The following is a 24586-nucleotide window of genomic DNA, read 5'->3' as shown; positions in this document are numbered from 1 at the left end:
TCAGATGGCATCTGTTTGGACTAGTTCAGCTTTTTATCTTCAAGCAAAAGTTAATGTAGCAGAGTAAATGGTACTTGTAATCAAAGGTCAGCAGTGATGTAGGAGCTGGCCAGTGGACATGGCCTTGAAAGCAGTCAGTTTGTAATCTCAGCACTAGGGATTTTCTGTTCTCTGTGTTTCAAAGAACCAGCTTCAACAAAACAGCTGACCAGGGCAAGACACAAATGGATCATGAAACTAAAAATTAGTTATGAACTGCTTCCTCAAAAAATCAAGAAATCTGTCTCATTGGTCATTCCTTCTTCTGACCAGGTAACAACTCAAGTTCATAGGCCAGTTGCTTCATATTTAAGATTTGCTTTGCAGTAACTGTGCTGCCATTAGTATTGATGACAAGAGCTTCTCTTAAGATCAAGGTGATGTCCTTAAAGCAGCCAGTATCTAGGCAATAGCAGATTTTTATCTCTGATTTGCGTAAGAAGCTGTTTCAATAGAATAGCAGCAATCCTGCACTAGAAATCGGATAGCTCCATTTATGAAATGGGTGCCTTGGGTATGAGATGGGAGCAACAAATCCAATAGACATATGGTGCTTCTTGGTGCCTGGGCGTGCCACTAAACCGTGGTCTATGGGAAAGCATTGAAGCCTACCCTGAGGCTTCAATGTTGGTGGTAATCTGTTGCTTCATCCCTCCTAGATCTCTTTGGTCTTGATTTCAGGCTCCATGGTTGAGCTGTTTTGACTCTGACCATTAGTCCTCTGTTTGTGAGTTTTTCTTCATCTTTCAGAGAAGTGATGATGGCTTTCAAAGGCAAAATTCCATAGGCTTTGCTTTGATGTCTGCATTGCTTCAGATCCTTGTTGGAGTTTGTCCTCCTAAATCTCATCAGGTTGTATGCTGATAGCTCTTCGATTAATTGATGTCATCTTTTCAGATCAGTTCTGTCCAGATTTCCTTTGAATACCATCCCTAATTTGTCCACAGCTCATCTAATAAATCTGTGCGGCTGTGATCTGCAGCCCTGATGATCAAAAGCATGTATGTTTTTCTGCAACTACTGTAATTGTGGAAGGCTCTCTCATGTTTCTCTTGCCTTGTTTTCTAATACCATGTAACAACAAAGCAATGTGCTGTGCATCAGAAAGAGCAACTAGCTGTGTGTATTATTAAAATAAATTAATTTGCTCTGCCTTCAAGCAAGGACAAATAGGTTGTCTTTTTTTCTACTTAATGCAGGTTTTCTAGAGTCAGGTTCTAAGTTTCCAGTTCCCTAAAGCTTTCTCAAGTGGGGCCTGTTATATTTCCCTTGTTTGGGTGAGATTAGTTGCATAAAAATACAATGGTGTTTCTGTTACAAAGGTGTGGACGTTAATTCATAGTCCAAAGAAATGCCTACTTCTGAAACTCCAAATTCCACTAAATCTGGCACGTTCCCTGTTCTTGTTGAAAGCAGTTCGTGTTCTAGTACCTGGCCACTATTATCTCCAGATGTTTTGGGGTCACTGCCTTTGTAAGATGATGGTGTGTGTGGCTGAGAGAGGACACATGTAGGACAGATTACCCTTTAAGTATAAGAACAAAGCAATACTTGGTCCTCTTTGAAAGCATCGTAGGTCCCAATGGAATACTCACCTGCCAATAAATCTTGTTCTTGTTTCTCTCAGGAGTAGTGGTGGCTGTAACTTTTAGAACCACCTTTTTATCAGGAGATCATCACAGCCTACTTCTCTCACTCTTGCCAACAGATAGTGTAGCATATCATTATGGCTGTGCTCATGGGGTACAGTTCATTGCAGGAAAACGTGTTAGATGTAAACTTGGCTCCTAATGAGGGACCTGAGAGTGTAAAGAATTATAAGAGATCGGAAAACTAGCTGAACTGGTATTGTACTCATCCTCATTTGTCAGCTTGCAGGGTTATTGTTGGTGTCTACCTGGAGCAGTCCCTCCACTTCCTTCCTGCATCAGCTCTGAAGTTTCTGCGTTGGTGCAGCTTTGGACGATGAATAGCCAAATTTCAGAAGTCATTGCAGTCAGGGAGATGTCAAGTGGCTAGACAAATCCAAACCAATACTTTTTCCCCCCTCTTTCCAATGATTTTACACTCCCCTGTCCCTAAATAATTTACCTAATTCTCCTGGATTGAAAGCCTGATCGATGCTTTTTTTTCAGTGGGCTATTTCCCTTGGTGCTGTGCGCACCTTGCTCTATTCCTTAAGCACAGCTGGTACCTAACTTGCCTTGTGTTCACCTTTCCACAGCAGTTCATCTGCACTTCCAAGGGTGCACTCTGAGAGATGAAATTGAGTGGCAGAAGTCTGTGTTCCCTTCAAACCATTAGGACACTATATGACTTGAAAGTGTGAAATAGAAAATAGTTACCAAAATAAAGGTGGTAATGCTTGCTACTTGCTGTCAGTCATCAACTTGGTATATCTTCTAGAAGGTAAAAAGGGTTGCTGTGATTCATTTCACAATGAAGTTGCAGTGTTGTGTAAAAATAGGGATGTGCTTTCATGTGAATATGACTGCCTGTAGCACTGTTCATTACCTCAAAAGATTTGGCTTATTGCCTGCAAAGGAAAACAAGAGACCATTTCTTTTTTGGTACTTAATGTGTGTTACACCAGGTATGTAAGAAAGATGTGCTATTCAAAAGGAGCCCTCGTTCTTCTGAGGTTATAAAAGCCTCCAGAAGAGGCTCTTGATCTTGCTATGTGTTACGAAGCATATAGCAAGTGTATTAATATCATTGTGAAATGGCTCTTCATAAAACTAATACTTCAATTAAATCCAAACTATTCTGTCTTACTCTTTCCTACCTTTGTGCAGTGTGCATTTGGTTAATCAGCTTTAAACAAGAAAGCAATGTAAACCCTTGAACTGTGTTGCTATTTAGAGTATTTATTTTCAATCTAAGTGCTAAAATAAGACAGTCCTACTACCTCAAAACACGTGTTTTCTTTGTGGTGTGGTCTTGGAATACCCTCCCTGTTTTAATGCTACTGGTGATAAAATGCAAGTTTGTCTGGTTAGTAAAGACTATGTGACTTATTCTTTTGGTATAGATATCCCCGAAGAAGAGGCCAGATACTGGACCAGAAAATTAGAACAAATAAATTCACTGGGAGATGATGAGGTAAATATCTAAACTGAAAGACGAATGTAGCCCTGAGTGCCTTATAACTTGTTTCGGTTCTTTATATGGCATTCCTGTGATTAAGGTAACTACTAAATGTTCGTCATTTACAAGTCTTCCATGAACTGTTTACAGAACTGTTTTCCCAAAGTGTACTCTTGGTGTTAAGGAGACGAACTTCTTCCCAGGTGCTGGAAGTGCTTGAATAATGGGAACTGTTTTGTTGATGTGCGTACACTCAAAGGAAAGGTAACACCATGCTTTACCTCAGAAGAGAGTGAAACTGCTTTTGACAAGCTGTGGTTAGGTTCTGTATTTGAGAAACCAAGTCAGAAAGGACATTTTTTTAGTTGGCTGTCTCTGGGAAGAAATCAAGGCAAGATACTGCATCTTTCTGGGAGCTGAGAGCTCTTAGATTATGTCCTAATCCAGATGTTAATGCCATAGTTTGTATAATCTTGTTTTTATTTATATGGCTCAGTTTATATGAATCTGCTAGCTATGGCTTTGGTTTCCTGGTTTTTTTGAGTGTGTTCTTGGTTCAACAGCTATAAACTAAAAGTTACAAATTTTTTTTTTGAGAGTCTGTTACATGATTAAAACTTCTATTTACATTTCATACCGTTTGCAAAATAAGATTTGACATCTTAATGCCTGTATCAGAAGTTTAGCATTCAAAAAAATCCCTGAAACACTAATGTGTTGATGCCAACATCATTGAGTAGGAACATGGTGCTTGCTTAAACTCTTGATGTGTCTCTTTCCCTAGCAAGATAACTTGAAAAAAGTTCAGCCAGTGACTTTAGGAGGTTTTTGTTCTGGGATCCTTCATCTGTTCTTTTACATTCCTTATGTGACTCATTCAGTTTGCTGTGCAGATGAAGAGTAAGAAGGTGGGTTTTCTTTTTAACTCAGAACAGACCAATATTTTGGGTGGATAAAAACATAAGCGCTTGAGGGCAACCTCTCCTGCCTTCCTAGAAGTTTGAGAACCTCCTTGGAGTTGATGCAAAGCTTGATCTATGATTTGTCCTGTTACTGACCCCGCTTCTGTGAGCTGTAGCAGCAACCTGTGCCAGGGACTTCGGTGGAGCACAAGAGCCCCCTAGTGCCTCGCTGCACTGGTACTTGCTGAAGGGTACCCAGAGCACAGTGAGACTCCTCTTCCCCTGGAGTGCCATCCATGTGCATGCTTTTATCAAATACCAGCAACAAAATCCTGTCTCTGTAATTGTAACCCAACGGTCTCAGACTTATTATGGATGTTCACTGTCATCAGTGAGAAAATGGAAAAAAAAATAGAACACCACTGTGGTGCCAGACCTAGGGTTCATCTTGTCCCACGTCTGACAGCAACCCAGAGTGGGGATGGTGTCTTCCTTGCATATTCCCCTGATTTGCAGAGACTTGTAGCTCAGGAACTTGCAGAGCCAGAGGCAGTATCTTTGCATTTAACACTTGTGGATGTCCGCAGCCTTTTGAAAAGCACCCAGGTCAGTTATGCTGTAGCAAAGGAATTCAGCACCTTAATTGTGCATTGCCCGAAGAAGTACCTTATTTGCTTCCAGCAAACAAACCCTATGTTGTGAAACCTGCTGGAGGCAGGTTTATTTGGGGAAATTGAATGACTGATCCTCATTCCTCCTTGAATGACTGATCTTCATTCCTCCATTGTATGCCACTCAGCTTTACAGACCTCACCTTCTTGCATGGCTTCCTAGTCTGCAATTTAGTACAGGACAACTATATGCCTTTTATCTTCTTTTCTGTGCATTAAGTTCAGCTATCTCTGTTTGAGACAGTGGATGAACAGACTGAAGTTGCACAGCAGTATTTGAGAAACAGGTTCGTTTGGAGTTTATATGTTGTCATAAAACTACTTTGTAGTCTCTATTCCTACAAACATTTAATATTCAGTTTTGTTTTTGGGGCTGCTGATAGCTGTTGGGCTGATGCCTTGAAAAGAAAAAAACTACCGCAATTTTTGGATCTCTGAGTATAATAATTCAGAATCCATTGCTGTCCTGTGCTGCTGAAATTGCTCATCAACAGACTTCCTTTCACTACTTTGTCAACCAGTCAGTGCTGTGAGATCCAGCCGTTCTTGTTTTCACGATCCTGATTAACTCGGTGAGTTGGCAGTTTGATGATAAGGCTAACCACCTTTCAGGATCACTTGTGCGTTTTTAAATAACACAGATTGGAAGGTAGCCACAGTGGAAGTCTGCAGCTTGTCACCTTCCATGTAATGAACTGGTGATTAATCCTTACCAAATCCAAGGAGAGGCTGTCTGCTGGCCCTGTTTTGCACAGATTGCAGCACCAGGTTGCTAAGCTTGCCACTTCCTTTGTCGTCAGACCTTTTTTTCCCTAGCAAAGACTGTTCTCAGTATTTCACTGAATTGTCCTAATTTTCTCATATCTCTATGTAATACGAGGAGAATAACAAAGTAAACCCACTAGCATTCCCTTAGGGAATGCTTTGATGCTGTAACAAACAGCTTTGTAAGAAGTCAAAGCTGGCTAATTGAAATATCTGTGTTCTCTAATTTAGTATTAAATGAGTTGAAAAATTCTTCACTTTAGATGTACAGTGGACCACAGGACAGTTTCTGTTTGCTGGGCAAACGTTGTGTTACTGCCCTGCTGGGCACACTAATTATTTAACTACTTCAGTCTCCTACTGCAGTGTTGCTGTGAGCCCACGTGAGTTTTGAACCATTGAAGCCATGCTTGAGTGTCTGAACGTGAACTGGGCGTGTTCTCAGTTCTGAGCTCCCCATCACAGTGACGTTGTGGTGTAGAGAATCCAGTCTTTTAGGTGTCTAATTTGAGGTCTCACAAATGAGAACAGAGCCTGTGTTTGTAGTAAAGCAGACTTTACCTTAACCAGATGTGCACATTTTAACACCTGGTCTTGGCACGAAGAAAGAGGAGACTTCTGGGAGTGTGCCTGGATGTGAATATTAAGGAGAATATTTAATGCTTTGATACTACCAGGGATGCTTTGTCTTAGGTGTGGCATGCTGTACTCTGGAAGCTGTTCCACGAAGTTACCAATTACTTTCTTACCAGTCTGTGTTCCTTCTTTTTCCCCCCCTCTAGTATTCCTTTCAGGAGGAAGTCCGGAAGAAACCATTGCCCAGTGCTGCCTCCCAGTGTTGTAAGTTAGACTCTTTTTCTTGATATTTTTTTTCCTCTTTTAACGTACTTTTATTTTCCCTAGTTAGTTATGAAACGATGATACTTCTGAAAAATGTTTTCTTGTTAGAAGTGCGTAAATCTCTGTGAAGCCAGTATTTTGTCGGTTATGAAAACCTGACCCTCAAAGTGTTGGGTCTAAAGCTTCTGATGCTAGAAAGTGGAATCGGGCGTTGAGCCTTAGCCTGTTTGTGTTCTCATGTGCAATAAGAACACAAAATGTGTTCAAAGTCACCTAGATTGACAGACCCTTGTAATATTGACGCAAGTTAGAAAATGTTACATTTTCTCATATAACTAAGTTAGGCAATGTTCTCTTTAAATATCATGTGTTGAATAATATTTTTATGACTTTTTAATGAAATTTCAAGAGCAGGAGAATAGATGGAGACAGGTACTGCCAGTAGTAGCCTTTCAAAATGCATCAGAGACTTGTGTACTTTGATGCCTAATTTCTTTGATAATACTCTTCAGTGCTGTGTTGATGGTTGAAAAATATTTTTACTAATTTATGCTTATCTCATCTTGCATCTTTTTATGCTTCTAAAAACATGGATGGAAAAATAACCTAGGACCTACTGTATCTGATGGTTTGCAAATTTAGATTTTTGAAACACTGCTTTTAATGTACAATAGATTAAAGCTCAGTGACGCCTCTTATAAATGTCTTATCTACTTTTGGCAAAAACATAAATAAAATACAAGTCTCTCAATTTGAACAAATCTTTTATCCTCTACTACAAATTCTATAAGGCATGTATATTTCACTTTGCAGGCTGTTTATCCATTAGGCTGATTATAGGATCTTTACAAAACTGTTAACATTAGGAAATGTTAATTACTGTTTAATTTTTTAGTAGAATTAATTTATCTATATACTGCTACTATGTTATCTTAAAACTATCTTCAACAAAACATGGACATTAACCAAGTGCTTAGGAAATCTGAACGTGTTGTGTAGCTGGAACGTGTACACAGCTATGTGGAAGTATTCTGGCAGTGGTACCCTAGGTAACACCAAATATCTCCTCCCTTTCTTTTTAAGAAGAGTGTATGTAAAGAATAAAGCACTTTTTTTTTTTTTTAATACTTATAAGGGTACAATTGATTTGTAAAGCCTACAAATAAGAAACATTGTTGGAGAAAATATCTGACTAAATCATGTGCATACTATGCAGAACCTCTAATGTTAAAAGGTCAAAAAAAAAGTCGATATGAAATGTCTAAGAAATGAACGTGTTGTTTGCTGAAATGACTTTCCTGGCTATGTGCCCTGTCCTTTGCTTTTGTTTGAGCGAAGCTGGTTTGATTGACTCTTCTAAGTATTGGGATGTGTGGGTATATTAGGAGGAATGCTTCTGTGTAGGGGAAGTAGCTGCACCTGTTCCCACAGCATGGTGCTTTTACAACCTCAGGCTCTTGTAGCCTGTTTCTTCCTTGGAGAACCAGCTCAGCTCTGACAAACAGACATAGTAAACAGCAGAACTGCAGCTGCCCCTTTTGTGTTGCCTGTTAACAGCCTGCATCTTGCTAGGAAGTGACCTTTTACAGTAATTAATTGAAGGCTCCTGGTTTGAACAATCAATATCACATAAGAATTAATTTAATCATTCATGGGACTTAAACACTCATTAGAATTGATGTTAAACATTTCATAGCAATCTATGGTGAATGTATTTAAGAATTTTCTAGTAATTCTATAAAGTTTGTGGTACTGCATGTACTTTTGCTTATCTACTGCCTTGCAAGTTTCCAACATCTATGACTATCAAATTATTTACGTGGACAAATATAAAATAGACATTTAATGTAGAAGTACTTTTGAAAAATGAGCTCTGCTTGCATCAGTCTGTGCATAAGAACTGTAAGCTTGCCTGAATATATCATAGTCCTTTCGAACCCAAGAATTCAACACAGAAGATGCATTGATTGTGTCTCTATTGAAAGCTGACCTGACCTTTGCATATGACACAGGAACTCAACCCTCTTTTACATAGGAGCAGGGTGGGTGTCCTTCCCTGATCTAAAACACATTAAATATGGAGTGTTCTTACTTATTGTGTGGGTAAATAATTGATATGTTTTTAGATACAAACGTTCTTGAGGATTTTTTTATTATAAGACTCATCCAGTTTTCCATCACAATGTGCTAGATGAGATGTGATCACTGCTGGGAGCGGGACACAGTCAGCTGGACAAAAGACTTAAGTATCTAGAAGGAGCAAAAAACCTCCTCAGTGTAAGTAGGTTTCACCCCATGAGAACATTTTCACAAATTCTAAAAAATACAAATTTATCTTAAAACCTGATGCACTATGGAGAAAAAGTGCAGCAGAATACTTCACACAGCTTGCTTTTCAAGAAATAATGGCGTAACTGCACATGCCAATGGCAGCTTCTTTGTCCTAGCTGGAGAAAATCCTACTCCAGCAGGGAGGGTCGGGTTCATTAAATAGGGAAATACATACCCTTACATGCTAAAGTGAGATTGCCCTTCTGCCCTGTTCTGCTTCTGTATTTTCACACATCTGTTCCCTTTCTCAGTCTGCCTTTTCTCATGGTTATTTCCCCATCTCCTGCGTGGATGCAACTTGTTCTGTTGTCTCCTCTCAGTAGCAAGGGGGAGAAGAATGAAGCAGAATGTGAAAGGGAGCCAGGTCATGTCTGAAAGCCAATGTCAGATCTGTGAAGGGTGGGTTTTCATCTCTGGCCATGTGTGCACTGTGCTGCCTTGGCATGATGCTCTGGGAAGTCTTAGCCCAGACTAGGTGCTCTGATTTTTCCAGAGATTATGGAGTTTTCAGGCCCACTTGCACAGTCTTACGTGCTGCTTTGTTCTTAGAAGAGTTTAACCCATGATTTCTGAGGTAATTTGGGATCCAGGGTTCCTGCCTGCTCTTAAATGAAGCTGGTGGGTCTGTTCTTGCATGTGCAGTCTCTTCTAAGCCTGACTGATTTTTTGCATTTCCTGCCTTTTCCTTCATCATACCATTTCATTTTTATCTCCCAAATTCTGTGCCTCCCTGTACATTTCTCCTGCCCCAGAAAGATCACATGCTTCCAAGTGATTTAGCTTTTAGTGATCCCAAGCAATTAGTGAAGCACTTTAGTGCCAATGGATCCAGTTTTGTTTTCATTTCTGTTAAATGTAATCATAATTCTTAGTTTGCTGGTACCTCATTGTTGGATAAATGCAGCATCCTCATATTGGCTTTTACCCATAACCTGAAATTGCACGTAAATTAAAAAGAAAGCAATCTTTTATTGTCTGGAAATTCACTTTAAATGAAGCAGATTGAAAAAATGTTATTTGATTACATTGGCATTCATTGAGTCAATAAGCTCCAAGTTACTTATTGTGATAGGTACAGATTTATTTTTCTTGTATGGTCAAGATAATTTCTGGCAACATTAAAGTCCATTATAATCCATAAGTGAGTCACTCTGTCAGTATTTTAAATGCAGCCTCTGACTTGGAGCAGACATCACGCAAAGGTGGATGAGAAAGGCATCCTGCACAAGTCCATGGGGCCAGATGGGATCCACCCCAGCGCACTGAGGGAGCGGGCAGAAGCATCACCAAGCCACTTCCCATCACTTATCGCCGGTCCTGGCTTACCAGTGAGGTCCTGGTTGACTGGATGTTACCAAATGTGATGCCCATCTAAAGAACAGACAGAAGGGGGATCTGGGGAACCACAGACCTGTCAGCCTGACCTTGGTGCCAGGGAAGGTTGTGGAGCAGATCATCCTGAGTGCCATCACATGGCAAGTGCAGGAAAACCTGGGCATCAGGCCCAGCCAGCAGGGGTTTATGAAAGGCAGGTTCTGCTTGACGAACCTGGTCTCCTATGACAAGATGACCCACCTGGTAGATGCAGGAAAGGCTGTGGGTGTTGTAAAGCCTTTGACACAGTCTCCCACAGCATTCTCCTGGAGACACTGGCCGCTCATGGCTTGGACGGGTGCATCTTTGCTGGGTAACCAGCTGGCTGGGTGGCTGAGCCCAGAGAGTGGTGGGGAATGGAGTTACATCCAGCTGGTGGCCGGTCACAGGTGGTGTTCCCCAGGGCTCGGTGCTGGGGCCAGTCCTGTTCCGTATCTTTATCAGTGATCTGGACGAGGGGATCTAGCACACCCTCACCAAGTTCACAGGTGACCCCCAGCTGGGGGGAGCGTTGATCTGAGGGAGGGCAGGAGGCTCTGCAGGGGCGTCTGGGCAGGCTGGAGCGATGGGCCCAGGCCAGCTGTGTGAGGGTCAACCAGGCTCAGTGCCGGGTCCTGCCCGTGGGTCACACCAGCCCCCGCAGCGCTGCGGGCTGGGGGCAGGGGGCTGGGAACTGCCTGGGGGGAAAGGGCCTGGGGGGGCTGGTCGGCAGCCGGCTGGGCATGAGCCCCCCGTGTGCCCAGGTGGCCAAGGAGGCCAGCAGCATCCTGGCTGGTGCCGGGAACGTGGCCAGCACGGCCAGGGCAGTGCTGTGCCCCTGCACTGGGCACTGGCGAGGCCGCCCCTCGACTCCTGTGTTCAGGTTGGGCCCCTCACTGCCAGGGGGACGCAGAGGGGCTGCAGCGTGTCCAGAGACGGGCAGGGGGCTGGTGCCGGGGCTGGTGCACAAGGCTGGTGGGGAGCGGCTGGGGGAACTGGGGGGGGTCAGCCTGGAGAGGAGGAGGCTCGGGGGCACCTTGTGGCTCCCTGCAGCTGCCTGACAGGAGGGTGTAGGCAGGGGGGTCGGTCTCTTCTCCCAGGTGACAAGTGACAGGGCAAGAGGAGATGGCCTCGGTCTGTGCCGGGGAGGTTTAGGTTGGGTGTCGGGAAAAACGTTGTCACTGACAGGGTGGTGGAGCACTGGGACAGGCTGCCTGGGAGGTGGTGGAATCACCAACCCTGGAGATGTTTAAAAAATATGTAGATGCAGTGCTTAGGGACATAGTTTTAAATGATGGACCTGGCAGTCCTGGGTTACTGGTTGGACCTGATGATCTCTGAGGTCTTTTCCAACCTAAACAATTCTGTGATTCTCTGGTCTTTGCAGAAAATATTTGGCAGTCTTATTAATATCAGCTCCTGTAAATACTGTCCTATACCTTTTGCCAGGAAGTTTACAAATCTGAAAGAGAACAGGTTTGTTCAGTACAATTCCCAGAAAAGATAACCTGAGTGCCACTGGATCAACCGGTTATGTCTGTCCTCTTATCACTGACTGAGGCAAGAGAATGTTTGGCAGCAGGCTGGCCAGCTTGGTGGAGCAGGCTTTAAATTGAAGGACTTGGGGGGGTGGGGTGGGGGGGGTGGCACGGCCAGGTCCAAAGTGGCAGTGCTCACACCATTGCATCCAGCTGGGGAATGAGCCAGCCCAACCAAAGCTGCAAGCAATAGATACTCCTCAGGTGCCTCCCAAGGTGGGTGTCGGGCAGGCAGCCACCTCCAGGCTGTGCATAACTATGGGGGGTCCCTTGCACCCCTCCCAGGAAACCTGCACATGGCTTGGGAGGGAAGAAAATGCTACAGCTTTTTTTGTAGAGACACAAGCCGCCTTTTAACTACTTAAGGCTGGCAAAACGTGTTTTATGCATTACTGGAATGAGTGTCATTTGATGCCAGATCCATTTTTTTTGACCCTTCTTTCCTGCTAATGTTTGAAGAAACGGATTTCTGCAAAATGTGTTAGGCAAGATTCTGTTAATATCTACACATTCACTACTATTTCAAAAGTACCAAAGGCTGACTTTAGAGGTTTCATTCCTGATGCCTATTAGTTCTCTTTTTAGGAGCTCAGATTCCAGTGGTGCATCAGAAGTCCTGTATGTTCCTCTGCATAAACTGGCTCTGATGCTGAGATTGCTGTGCTTTCTATGGCACTGATGAGGAGCTTTGTCTGCTAAAAAGCCACGTGAATGCCTTCTGTGCCCCCACGTCCCCAGCAAGCCCTGAAAACATCCATGCCAGTTTGTGTTCATGGTGTTGCACTGTGGATGCTAGCATCTTTATGCTGCCATTAATGTGCCATTGGGTTGGGGCTATCAACCCTGCTGCTGGGCTTTCCACAGTGCAGATGGTGCGGTTCTAGCAGAAGCAGTGTCACCGAGTGCACAGATCTGGGCAGGCTGTGGGTCCAAGGCAGCTGTAATGAAGCTGGAAAGAGCTTGGTTGGCAGGATGTGCATTGCAGCCTGTTTTCCTGAAATGAAGCCATAGCCATCCAAGGTTACATGTGCACTGATGTGAGCATGCCATCCCTTGCGCTTGTTGAATCCTGTGGTTTATTCTAGTCAAAGATGTTGGCTGCCATCCAACAGTGTTAAACTGGGTGAGCTGACCCAACAGCAAATGTACTGAAATGACATCCTGTTATGAGGGTTTTTTTGTTCTCTTTGGTAACCATATATAAAAAGAAAGATTGGCTACACCACGCTGTGAAGGCTAGGCAGCATCAAAATACTTTTGAGCAGGCCACAGCTTGACCATCTGAATTGTCCACAGAGTTGTATGACCTGTAGTAGCGTGGTGGCAGACTGCGGTCGGCTGCAGTTGCTGGGAGGTGGTACTGCCCTCCCTGATGTAGAGATATATGCTGTATGCCTAGATTCTTGCCATTTGTTGATTCTCAGTCCCAGCCTGCTTCCACAGTTAGAAACAACAGAGGTCAGCAGCTACCTTCAGCATCTCCAGGCCAGGCCAGCTTGAGAAGCTTAAGGAAGAGGTCAGCGGTAATTTTACCCTGCTCAAGGGTAGGTGACACCAAAGGTCCTGCTGCAGTCATTGAAAAGCTGTGCTCCACTGAGAGTAACACTGCTGGCCACAGTGCAAACAAGAAGTCTTAACACAAAAAATGTTCATTGTAAGTGTAATTCAGAACAGGACACATGAATGACCTTTTTTTCTCTCTCTCTCTCTTTTTTTTTTTTTTTTTTAATTAAGCTAGGCAGAGGGTAAACTATTGTCTGTACAAGTGAAACCATTGTATGAACTCTTTTTTGGTAGCTTGCTGGCAGGCTGGGAAGGCTCCTTGGTTGGCCTCTCTGCTTCTCAGGGACTGGCAGCATCTGTTCTTCTTCGTTTAAGGTAAATCCCATCTGGGAGACTTGAGGTTTTGTAGGCTTGTGGTACTCGCTGCCTGGGCTTGCTGAAGAGGTGACAGGTCTACTCAAAGGAATGCAGATTCAAAGTCTTATTCTAAAATCTCTGCCTGCATTTTTAGGATAAAGCTGCTACTTCAGGGCTGGATATGTCTAAGGGAAAGTACTCAGCAAATGGAAGTTAAAAATACTGGCTATATTAGGAGTTTGTACAGTAACAAAGTTTGACTTATTGCTGAACTGCAGAGGAGAGCAGCAGATCTGTGGTTTTGCTACTGATCCTCTAAGTGTCCTTTCTTAGTTGTTGTTTTCCTAGAGTACATGCTGTATTCTGAAAGGTGTTGACAAGGAAATAAAGCTTTGGCTTTTAAATAAGCACCAGACCTAAAGCTCTTTCTGAAATGCTGAACACTGCTAATGGTGATATGTCTCTCTATAAGCAGTGAACAAAAAAAGTAAATGCTCGCTTAATCACTCTAGGTTTCATAATTTGTTTAGTGCTTTTCATGAATGAATCTTTTTCTTTTCTGTTGTTGTTTTTTTTTTAAAGACTCTGAAACTTCATTAGTCATCCTTTAATGTCATAGCAATAACAGAAAATTAATTTGAATTTTCTTACTGCAACACAACATAACCTTTTTAAAAATTAGGTCAAAGATTTTAAACGGACAGAAAAATTATTGCTCAACTTTGTAGACAAGCCATAAATACGTGTCCTTGAGCAATGAGACTTGTACTGAAAGTCCAAGATTGAAAATCAGAAGAAAAAAAGGTGACAAATCTTTTATCTCAGCTGCTGTAGAACATTATAATCCTCTTTGCTATTATGGATATATGTAATTTTAGGTAATCCACTATAGTCAAAATTGTAGCTCATGAGGAGTATGTAAAACTTCTGTTGATTATGTTTAGATCTCTTAGCCAAATAGTCTGTGTGACATGGTAGCCCAGAAATTTGTAAATGAGACAACTGTGTTGGGTATTAGTCCAGCCATAGAAATGTTACAGTTTTTCCAGTATAGATAAAATTAAGTGGCAGTCTGCCCAATACGTTTTACTATGGCTATTAATGAGTTGCACAAGCTTGTAATAGCTTAATGGATACTCTCAATGATTTGATGGTCATCCAAGCCCTGCTTAAATTCTCAGCTCTCAACCTGATTTTGTTTTGTTTAGCTGTAGTAAATGTGGCCAGAAGGGCCATTTTATTTAGTGAACTAAACTACTTCAAAATTTCCGCATAAGCTGAATGCTAAACTAGAGTAAAACGTGGTGGAAAAGAGAGAGTAGTGAGCAAGGAGAGTACTTTGCTGTGCCTTGTCCTTGTGTCTGCCAGCTCATTTTAGCTCATTTCCCTCCTGTGCTTTCTCATCTCCTTTTGTGCAGAAGTCTTAGCCCTCATCTGTGGTGTTCCAAAACTGAACTGGAAATGGCGGTGCTTGTTATGAAACCCTCTTGGCCATCTTGCTTACTGAAAACTCAACTTCATTCTAAAAAGCTATTCAATGTTCGTTTTGTATTTTAGAGGCTTACTCCACTAAAATACCACGTTTTTAATTTTTGGAAGTACATTGAGTACTGGAATAATGTACATTTTTATGGAAACTGAGATCTGTGCACACTGTGTTGAAGGTCTTGGCCAAGGGAAAAGGAGGTTTATTAAATCTAAAAGGAAGAACTGACCAGGACCTTCCCAGCTCTGTATTCTATAAACATTATTTTATCAGCACCAAATATAGTGTAATTTCCTGAGCTCAGTTTACTTTTATAAACTTGTTTATATTCTGTCTTTGCTCAGTGTGGGATATAACAGGAGAATTAAATAAATTTTCATCATGACTATAAGCAGTGGACAGCAGTAAACATTAATGTTCTGATGGGGTTAGTAGGTCCCAGCCACTCTGAGAGACTTGTAAGCAGAAAAGAAACAAAATGGCATGCGGGCAATCAAATTAGACTGCATGAAAAACTTAGAATATTCTGCTTTTCTGCAGTGTCCCTGCTGATCCAGGCTCAACAGTGTGAAGTGGGGAGGAGGAGTTCCTCCTTGAATAATTGCATAATTGAGGCACAGAACAAGCATATGTTATGTTCAGCTAACTGTGGGAACTTAGATGTGTTTATAACGTGTTAACAACAAGAATGTTGTAGCTTCCAAGGCACCAGGCTGCTGGCATCACTTAGTCCTTCATTGGAGGCTTATATGAAACCTCATTTTTTGAGTACTGAAACTTATGAATATAAAATGATGTGATAACCAAGACACACGCTGTTGGTATTTAAAAGCACACGGAGTAACTAGTCTGACTTGTCTGTATCATCTATTCCAGTGTTAATATATGTTGTTGTTTGTTTTTAGAATTACAACTTTCCCTTTTCTGTCAGTCTGGACTTCTTGGTTCTTTTCAGTTCAAGTTTGTACAGGCTTAAATTTGTTCCCAAAGGTGATCTGGAAGGGATTTTTCTTAACAAATTGAGGTTGTGCGTATTATTTTTATGAAGCAGCAAAAATACTTGAAAAGGCTAAAATGAAATTCTGTTTTCATTAACCTTCAAAATATCAAGACTGTCAGCCCAGGTCTTCTGTGATTGTGCGGAAGGACTGAGATACATACTGTTAGCTCCTGAATCTTAAATGAAGCAGCATATGTGTTGAATCTTTAATAAATTCATCTTTTATCCAAAATGTTAGATGCTGAAGTGAAGTGGGTGTTAGTGAAAACAAACAAGAGTGGAGTTTTAAGATTCTGGCTGAAAATCCCTTACTCTCTGTGATTACATCTCTTTCTGTTTGCTTGTGCAGCGTTGCCTTCCCAGTCAGTCTCTAGCTGTAGCATGCCCTGGTTAGCCAGGATCCAGCTTCTCAATGTGAGAAACCTTTCAGGGCAAGGAGCTGGTGTCTGAAGGCAGCTGCTCTTCTCTCCACCCTGCCCTGCTTGGCATTGACTGCTGTTTGTCTTAGGTACGGAAATAATAGGCTCTAATCTGCTTTTGAAAGTTTGTGGGGGTTTTGTGATGTTCATAAGGAGCTTGGTAGCTATAACATAGGGAAGTGGCTAGCTCAGGGATATCACTGTCATTTTGAGGACCCTGGTCTATGGGAGGTAGTAAAGTTTCTCCTCCAAGGACCGACTTAGTATTTGCGAGGCTTGTTTTTAGCACTTGGTGGTTTTCTCCTTGTTGCAATTTTAAACTGAGTAGTGGTGTGCCAACCATCGGACCATTTGCTATCAAGGAAACAGGCTAAAAACAGTCTGAGCTGGTTTCAGGAGTCAGGCTTTCTGTTTGCCCTTAAAGAGCCACTCATTCTCTCAGTGCAGTCGTTTGTGATGAGGTTTGTGCAGAGGCTGTTGGACTGGGATTTTTATCTTGGGGAAAAGGTGCAGGACAGGACAGGTAGGCTCCATTTCCTCTGTAGTTCTTCTGATCTGTGTACTGGTTCTGGAAATTGATAGTATCTTCAGATTTTTCTTCCCCAGTTGCTTTGGGTTGTTACGTGTGCATTCATTTGTGAACAATGACATGGGTTTAAGTGGCAGGTGGTCTGAGTGTTGTAACGTTGTGCCACAGCAGAGTTTTCCTGGATCTTTAATGGTAATCCAGGCTGCAACTGTCTGAATGTTGGCTTGCTTTGCCTCTTACGTTTACCTGAGCTGGGAATCTTTTGATAAAAGGAGGCATTGAAGTTGCTATCCCGTGTGTTAGTGGCTTGAGATTTTCAGGAATGAGATACACATAAGCAATTGATTGACTTCCACATGAACAGCAAAGTGTCTTCTCTTTAATGTGAACTATTTATTACAGCAAATTGAAACTCAGTGCAGAGCTGTCAACTTCTCACTCTTTATCTTCAACCCTCTCCCCATGTCCCTGTCTGATGCTCCTGCTCTCCCTGCCTGTGGTTTTCATACCCTTCCTTCTGGTTGTCTGCCCTTCTCATCTGTCTTTGGTGAATGTGTTTTACTTCTTCTTTTTTTCTTTACCACCTTGGTTGCATATTCCTCTTTCTCCTCTCCTTTTCCCCTGAAAAACACTCAAACCTCTGTCGAAGATGATCATTAGGCAATCCACGGATTTTTGTGTAAAAAGCAAGCCTGAGAACATAGCCCTGTGGTCAGGGTCATGTAAACACTGTCTGGTGGATCCTAGCAGGCTTCAGATGTGTCTGGGTACACCTTCATCTTGCCAGCATGTTGGTTGGATGCGCTGTCAAAGTTTTGGCTTGTCACACTTGCTGCTGTGGACCAGAGAAGCAGCATTTGCCATGTCTCTGACTCTTGTCTGCTGGTGCTTGACTCTTTGAACTTCACTTTTCCTTGCTTGTTAAGTTCTGTAAGCAAAAAAAAAAAAAAGTTTATATTTGTTATTCTATAGACAGGAGAGAAATAACCCTTTTATACTCCATGGAAACTGCATGCATTCAGTTGTATACCAGTTTAATTTGTAGCTCTTTCTAAATCAGCTCAGTCAAAAATACTGAATCCTTGCACATGCTTGGTTAGAGCTGCTTCATTTAATGACCAAAACAAACGTACGTGTTACTTTTTTCCCCTCTAACTACCCCAGTAGGAGCTGGAGGGGAATGACCTACCTTTGAAGCTCTACTAGGTAATAGAAGTGCCACTTCAGCCTGAGCTGTGGCTGTGCCTATGCGAAACACCACACGTGTGCGAGAGCCTGGAGCCCAGGGACCCTGAAGTACTGAGGTGTACCTGAGGAACTGCATTGCTTTGTAAACCTTCTGTGTCTGAGGAGAAAGGAGCAACCTGCTTGTAGCCCTGATGCACCATTATTTCCCAGATAGGGACAGAGAATTAAATCCTGATTTGCTTGGGGTTTTTTTCCTTGGGGGAGTCCACTTCTCTGCTTATTTTTGTTTTTCCTGCCCATGTTTTCTTCACCTGTAGAACTGAAGTGGCAACAGAGCTCCTCTGTAGTGTGTGTGCATAGGGACTAAACCCTTGGGAAGACAAGTTCCTCGCCAGATCCAGTTATGGTTTATTTAAGTACTAGTCTGGTAGTGATTTTTTAGGACAAATATTTTTTTTTCAGAACTGTTTTTTGCAATTTTAGCTAAAAACAAGAACTAGGCCATTTTAACCTTGTGATTTTTGTTCCTGGGGGCAGAGGGAGGGATTTGTTGAACCCTCTAAGCTGTCTTACTCCTGGAAATGTGTGCCTGGATGAGGCTGGTAGCCAGGACGGAAAGTTCTTGCTTGTTGTCTGCCTGCACATGAAGGATTTATTTATTGCCTGCTGCACTTATGCATCAATAGTCCTGTAAGCTTCAATAAAGCGTTTTTTACACTCCATCTTCTAAAAATGCTGGTTCTGAAGCTTTTATTGGAGTTGCAAGTTGTGTGCATGCTTCCAAGGTGCTTTGGGGGTTATATGTAGTACTTTGTTGCGTCTGTCATACTGAGTATGACCTTGGAGTGACAATGTGGATATTGATGAGTAAGAACTTGACTGTCTTACCAGCTTGCAGTTTAGTTTTAGCATGAATTTGCTGTCATCTTTTAACATGAAGAGATTTTCTTACTGTTGTAGTATTAATTTGTGACTATTCACAACCTAGGATGGAGTGAGAGCTCTGAAGTTTTTTACCAGTGTGTGTCTAGCTAAGAAACTTGTCACTTAGTGTTGGTTTACATGCATTAACATGCACAGTTTTTCACGCTGTTACTACTGCTGTGCTTTCACCACTGGGTCAGCTTTCTTCTGGAAATGGGGCAGAAGTGGGAACAGGAGGCAACTCTTGCCATTGATGTGCACATTTTAGCTTAGAATCAGATACTACTCCTAACTGAACTCTGATTTCTGGGACATTCTGTCCATAATCCTTGTAATCCTGATAATGTGTGTAGTAGGAAATAACGGTGTTAACTGCTCTAAGTAGTGTGTTGATAATACTTGGTCTACTTTTGTTAATAAATGCATGATTGCTTAATAATTCCTGGAGTTTATGGTGTTCTTAATCTTCAGGGTGTCTTATAAACAAACTGGACAGTGAAGAGTAAGTCCCCAAATAAATTTAATGTTGTATTTATAAAGAAAAAAATCCTCTTACATTTTCAAGTTTGCAATCTATAAGGCATTTTAAATACATGAAAAGTATGCTTGTCGTTTGTTTTTCTAAGCTTTCTTTTTCCATTCCTATTCTTTGCTGCCATTTGTGTTACATGCAGGCAACTGGAGTTATTTCGGATGGGGAGAGCAGCTGAGTACGTAACAGTTGATTTCTTGCAAGTTTTCTGATCCTATAGTAATACAGCATGCTCCAGTATGAGGGAAGTGGAAATATTCATGCATATAGAAAATCTGTTCCATTGTATTTTCTTTTACTTTCACTAAATCTCGTATTTGCGTGGATGTATGTATGTTCATTTTTTCACTGTTTAGCTTTGTTTCGACCATGTTTTAAATGTGTTGCTTGTGCCTTCTACTGTAATTTGAGGATAAGGTGGCAGAATTGGACTATTATTCTTTTCCTGTAAAGGTGATTCTGGTTTTCTGCTTGTATGTGTCTTGTGTTGGTCTTCATACCCACCTAAGCCCAAATCAGTGTTTGGAGTAACTGAAAAACACAAAGGAGTCTGCAGTCATTGTTTGACTAACAGGTAAAGATATGCTGGAATTCATCACAGAAGTTCCAAATACTACAAATAAAGAGTAGATCTGAAAGTAGAAATAGCTGGTACACGCTAGAGTGACAGAAAAGTTGTAGGTATTGTAGCGTATTCAAGCTTAGTGAGACAGTGTCATGGCAAAAGTGGCTGGGCTTTGCTTTAACCAGTGCTTACCAGACTGGGAAAGATAAAACTCAGGTACCACAGCTGCCTGTGATCTGTAGACCTAACACCTGCACCTGAAGACTGGTATGATAACTTTTGCAGAGGTCACAAGGATTTTGTAAATTTTTCCAGAAAACATGCATGAAGCAGCTTCACTTTCTGGAAATCATACAGGTTCCAAGAGGCTTCTGCTCAGGGTGCAGTGCGTGGCTTCTGCTGCTCATATCACCTGCAAAGATTGATCCATCAGTCTTGAAAGGAAGGTGTCTGTTCCCTGTGTCAAAACCAAGAGTGAGGGTGTTGCTGACAGGAGCACACAAAGAAAGATCACTGTGACCACTGCCAGCAGGGAGGAGATTCTGCCTGATGCTTTTCCATTTTTGACATAATGGAATTTGGAGAGAACAGTCTTACTGCAGCCAAGTAACTTAAGTCTAATGTCCAGCTTATGTTACAGTGCATTTCACACATGGACCTGTTCTGGACAGTTTCTCCTTTCACAACATGTTTTGTCATCCTTGTTCTCCTGTCTTTGATCAAGCCATGAGTTCTTTGGACATTAACAGTGTTGACCAATTCCCTGATGCTGTCAGTGTTGGGTGTTTGGGGTTATTCTCAGAGGTGTGATAGGATAACTGAGAATTAACTAAACTTTGCATACTACTAAAACAAAGGTTGGTGTCCTAAATAGCTTTTTTTTTTTTTTTTTTTTTTAATTATTCCCCAATTTGTGTGTTTGGGGAGGTGCTTAGGCATTGGGCAGTCAGAGATTTAGGAGGCTTGTGCAGAGGGTATTTCTCCTCTTTACCTGGAGTGTTGGCCCACGGTGGTTTTGTTTTAAAAGGTACTTCTGTACATGGAGATCCGTCCCTCCCTCCCTCTCTCTGCTTTATCTGTACTGTGCTCTGTCCTCTTTGAAATCATGTTAGCACCCTTACAGGCAGGCCTGGGCCAGTGTTAATGATGTTTCCAAGTGAACTCTGTTTAGTATGTAATGAAAAACATACTTCTAACTGTAAACTTACAACAGCAGCTGAGGAGGAAGCAGCAGAAACAGCATGTCCATAGCTAGAAGACTTTTTCCTGGTGAGAGCTGCAAAAAGAGTGCTGTAGCCCAGAGCCTTGCTAGTTGGGGAGAGAGAGCTTTAAAAAAGGGTCATCTTGTGCTGCTGGCCTGGTTTCATTTTAGGAAAGGGAAAGACTTAAAGAAGTAGGGTAGATGTTCAAGGCAGTCTTTGCATTTCAGACTGTCAGTCCAGGTCTTGTCTGTTGAGTGTAGCAGCAAGTATTTACAAGAGGGAAAAATGAGGTTATGAAAGCTCATAAACAGAAGACTGAATATTGCTAATTTGTTGTTCTAAAATTACACAATTTTTTAATGTACTTTTAAGGGGAGAGGGTGTTAGGATGGACTAATGACCTGCAAAGTTGCACTGAAATAATTTCTTAAAACCTTTCACAATTCCCCCCTGCCCTGTCCTTGTTACGTCAATACTCCGCTTTAAACCAGCATGCATTTTGATTGTAAGATTTCAGAAGATGTATGTGATCGTCAGAAGTGATTGATGGTTCGGTAGACAGTGGAGTATTGGAGTCTGAGGCTGAAGGAAAGAAGCTGTTGGCGGCTATTGTGAAAAGCAATTAAAATGGATGAAGGGTGGGGAAGGTGAACTGCAAAGGCCTTGGTGGGGAGCTGGCAGAGATCTCTTCTGGACTCGGACTGGAAGTCATTCTTTCAGTTAGTACACTTTCTTCTCTCCTACTGTTATAAAAATAGACAAAAGCTGTGAAAAGCTCAGTGGTTTATTTTGGAGAAGTAGTGGGGATTTTGGGATGCAGAACCTTATGTGAACCTCCTTCTTCCTGAGTGCCTGAGTATGCTGCACTTACTGCTTTTATTGAAGTTTTTGCTCAAGTTTGTAGAGCATAACTAAGCTTAGGGACTGGACCCAGCTCCTAGTGACTGATGACACATCACTGCTAGAAAAACAAGGCCATTTCAAGTGAATGCAACCTTTTGAGAGGAGCTCCTGCTGTGCATTGGGACATTAAAACAACAAAAGCACTTCTGAAAGGTGCATTCGCCCAGCCACCTGTAATAATTCTGCTGTTAGCTTTCCTTCCCGGCCTGAAGGTTGATGTAAAGAAAGTTGCCAGAGGTTAAATGTGATGAGTAGAGCTGGCGTGACAGGACTGCGGAAAGTGTTTTTCAGATCATTATATTAAAAGCTGTATGTGTTTTGCCCTGCAGCAGTGGTGTAATAACTTCTGACCGTAGGAGTGGGGAGGAATAACGGAGCTTCCAGGAAGCAGTTTGTTTCAGAGAAGCTACCTCTCTTGATTTTACCCACTCTTTGTAAAATCCTACTGTGACGTGACTGTCCAATGGGTTTCTTCTTATGCTGCCTATATGCATGAATATTCAATTATTAAACATGAACAGCATGCTTCTGCCCTGCCCCTTCAGCCTTAGCCCCCTCTCTCTACATAGTGGGTCCAGTGACAAAGAAACAGTTTTTATTCCTTGAGAGCTCTTTGGTATATGTGAAATTAACTAGCATAAAACAATTACCAACTCTTTATGTTTATTGTTATGTATCTTGTATTAAATAACTGATCTTAAGAGACTGAGGCTAAGGTACAGCTTTCCTTATTGAAGACTTGGTGTGTCATCTTTTTGGAGAAGATTGTGCTTGAATTTGTCATACCGTGTGTGTTGTGAGGGATATTTTGCTGAAACATGGGCTGTAATGCCTGACCCCTCCTTTTGAAGGGATGATGCATCCCCAAAGCTGACTCTGCAAGCTCTTGTCAGTCTCTTGCTCAACTAACATTTAATTTTCAAGTATGTTAATGAATGGGATCATCACCATGTGCAGGCGTTTAACAGTATACTTTCTTGCAAAGGTAATGTGTGCTGTAAGCCACATATGGGCCAGGTTTTGGTGCTTTTAATCAGGCTGAGCAATGTCTGTCTTCATTTGTGAACACTTCTGTGGAATAAAGTGAGATTGCTCATAGGGTAGGTGCAATTCAGCATGAATAAGTGTTTCTGGAGTTGGCTTTTATTTATGAGTCACTTGAGGATTTCTGCCTGGTATTAACATCCACAGATGCTGTAGGTGTTTTCATATACATCAGAGAAACAGCATGTTCCTGCCTCATTGATGTTTGTGGTAGCTGTAGCCATGCATCCTTTAAACGTGTCATCAAGGAGGCATTTTGTGTCATGACCTCTAAGAGACTTCCTCTTGCTAAACACCAGTAGGAACTGGGATAAATTCTAGTGCCACCTTTTATAAACAAACATGCTGTAAAATGTGTGATTAACACTTAAGCTAATTAGCCGTTTGTGGATTTTGATTAGAGGTGCTGTGGTTGATACAGAAAATCTTCATTTGATAGTGCAGAGGTGAGGTGTGGTGAGTGGTGGTTAACAAATCCAGGTAGTGCTTGTGCAACAGTCTGGTCAGGGCATTCAGACATCTCTGAGAGCATGAGCTGGGCAGGGCTGATCTGAAGAAACTGCGTCCTGCTTCTGCATAACTGTAATTACGTACATCTTTGCACAGCTTGATACTAAGTTTGTCCCAGTATTAGTGAGTTACTGAATTTGCTGTTTTTTTGACCCAGGTAATTGTACTGTTGATTTGTATTTGCTCTTTACTGTTGTGGTGAGATAAATTGTTTATCCCTAAAGCTGTTGGTCTGGTGTCTGTCACCAGATGCCAAGCCTGTAACTCAGCTGGGCTGCTTTAAAACCCTAGAAGTGTTTGTAGTGAGTATGCAGCCACAGCTGAAGAACTTTGCATCATACCAGAGTTATTTAGGCTTTACCTTAAATGAAGGTCACATCTGATGGGAAGAAGAAATTAGTCAAGCAGCAAAGTAAGGCATTTGAAAACTCTTTGAAACACTGTTTCTGTCCCAAGAAAAATAACTATTGTGCATTAGAAGGTAATGGCTGAAGTGTTCAGCAATGATGTTGCTCGGCTGAGTAATAGCTCATGGTCCTTCTTGAGGGTGGTGTGTGCCTTGTGACCTACAAACAGACCAGCCCTTGCTCCACAGGCTGGAAGCTTGGTGCCCCTCGGCGGGGTATGGCATGGTAAATCATCTCTGAGTAGCACATCTTGAGTGTTTCTCCTAAGCACTGAACTGTAATAAAATTGGTGGACATTGTGCTTTTAACAAAACTGAATAAAGCAGTGTAAGATTGCTGTTTATTTCTATTCGATCGACTAGAGACTGACAAGGACTCTGCAGCATTTAAACTACTAAATAGCAGGAGGCTTAACTTCGTTTTTGGTGTGGACGATCAAATTGAATTGATTGTACGTAAGAGGGTGGAGCTGGGCTTTTTCAAGTGGTTTG

General features: G+C 42.0%; 1 protein-coding gene across 12 annotated transcripts in view; it reads left to right on the top strand.

Annotated features, from left to right (window-relative positions):
- The window catches only part of UNC13B (unc-13 homolog B), a 214319-nt gene that overhangs the window by 40205 nt on the left and 149528 nt on the right, over window positions 1–24586 (top strand). For 8 of the 12 annotated variants that reach the window (XM_056325056.1, XM_056325058.1, XM_056325057.1 and 5 more), the window contains exons 6-8: window positions 3071–3141; window positions 6247–6304; window positions 19607–19642. In XM_056325056.1, coding sequence (XP_056181031.1) covers window positions 3071–3141; window positions 6247–6304; window positions 19607–19642 — 165 coding nt within the window. The remainder of the gene's footprint in view (window positions 1–3070; window positions 3142–6246; window positions 6305–19606; window positions 19643–24586) is intronic. The other 4 variants (XM_056325055.1, XM_056325063.1, XM_056325066.1 and 1 more) reach the window with 1 other exon arrangement.

The sequence above is a fragment of the Falco biarmicus genome, chromosome Z (genome assembly GCF_023638135.1).
Source record: "Falco biarmicus isolate bFalBia1 chromosome Z, bFalBia1.pri, whole genome shotgun sequence".
Classification (NCBI taxonomy): Eukaryota; Metazoa; Chordata; class Aves; order Falconiformes; family Falconidae; genus Falco; species Falco biarmicus.
The sequence above is the reverse complement of the archived record's forward strand: the minus strand, read 5'-3'. Positions and strand labels throughout refer to the sequence as shown.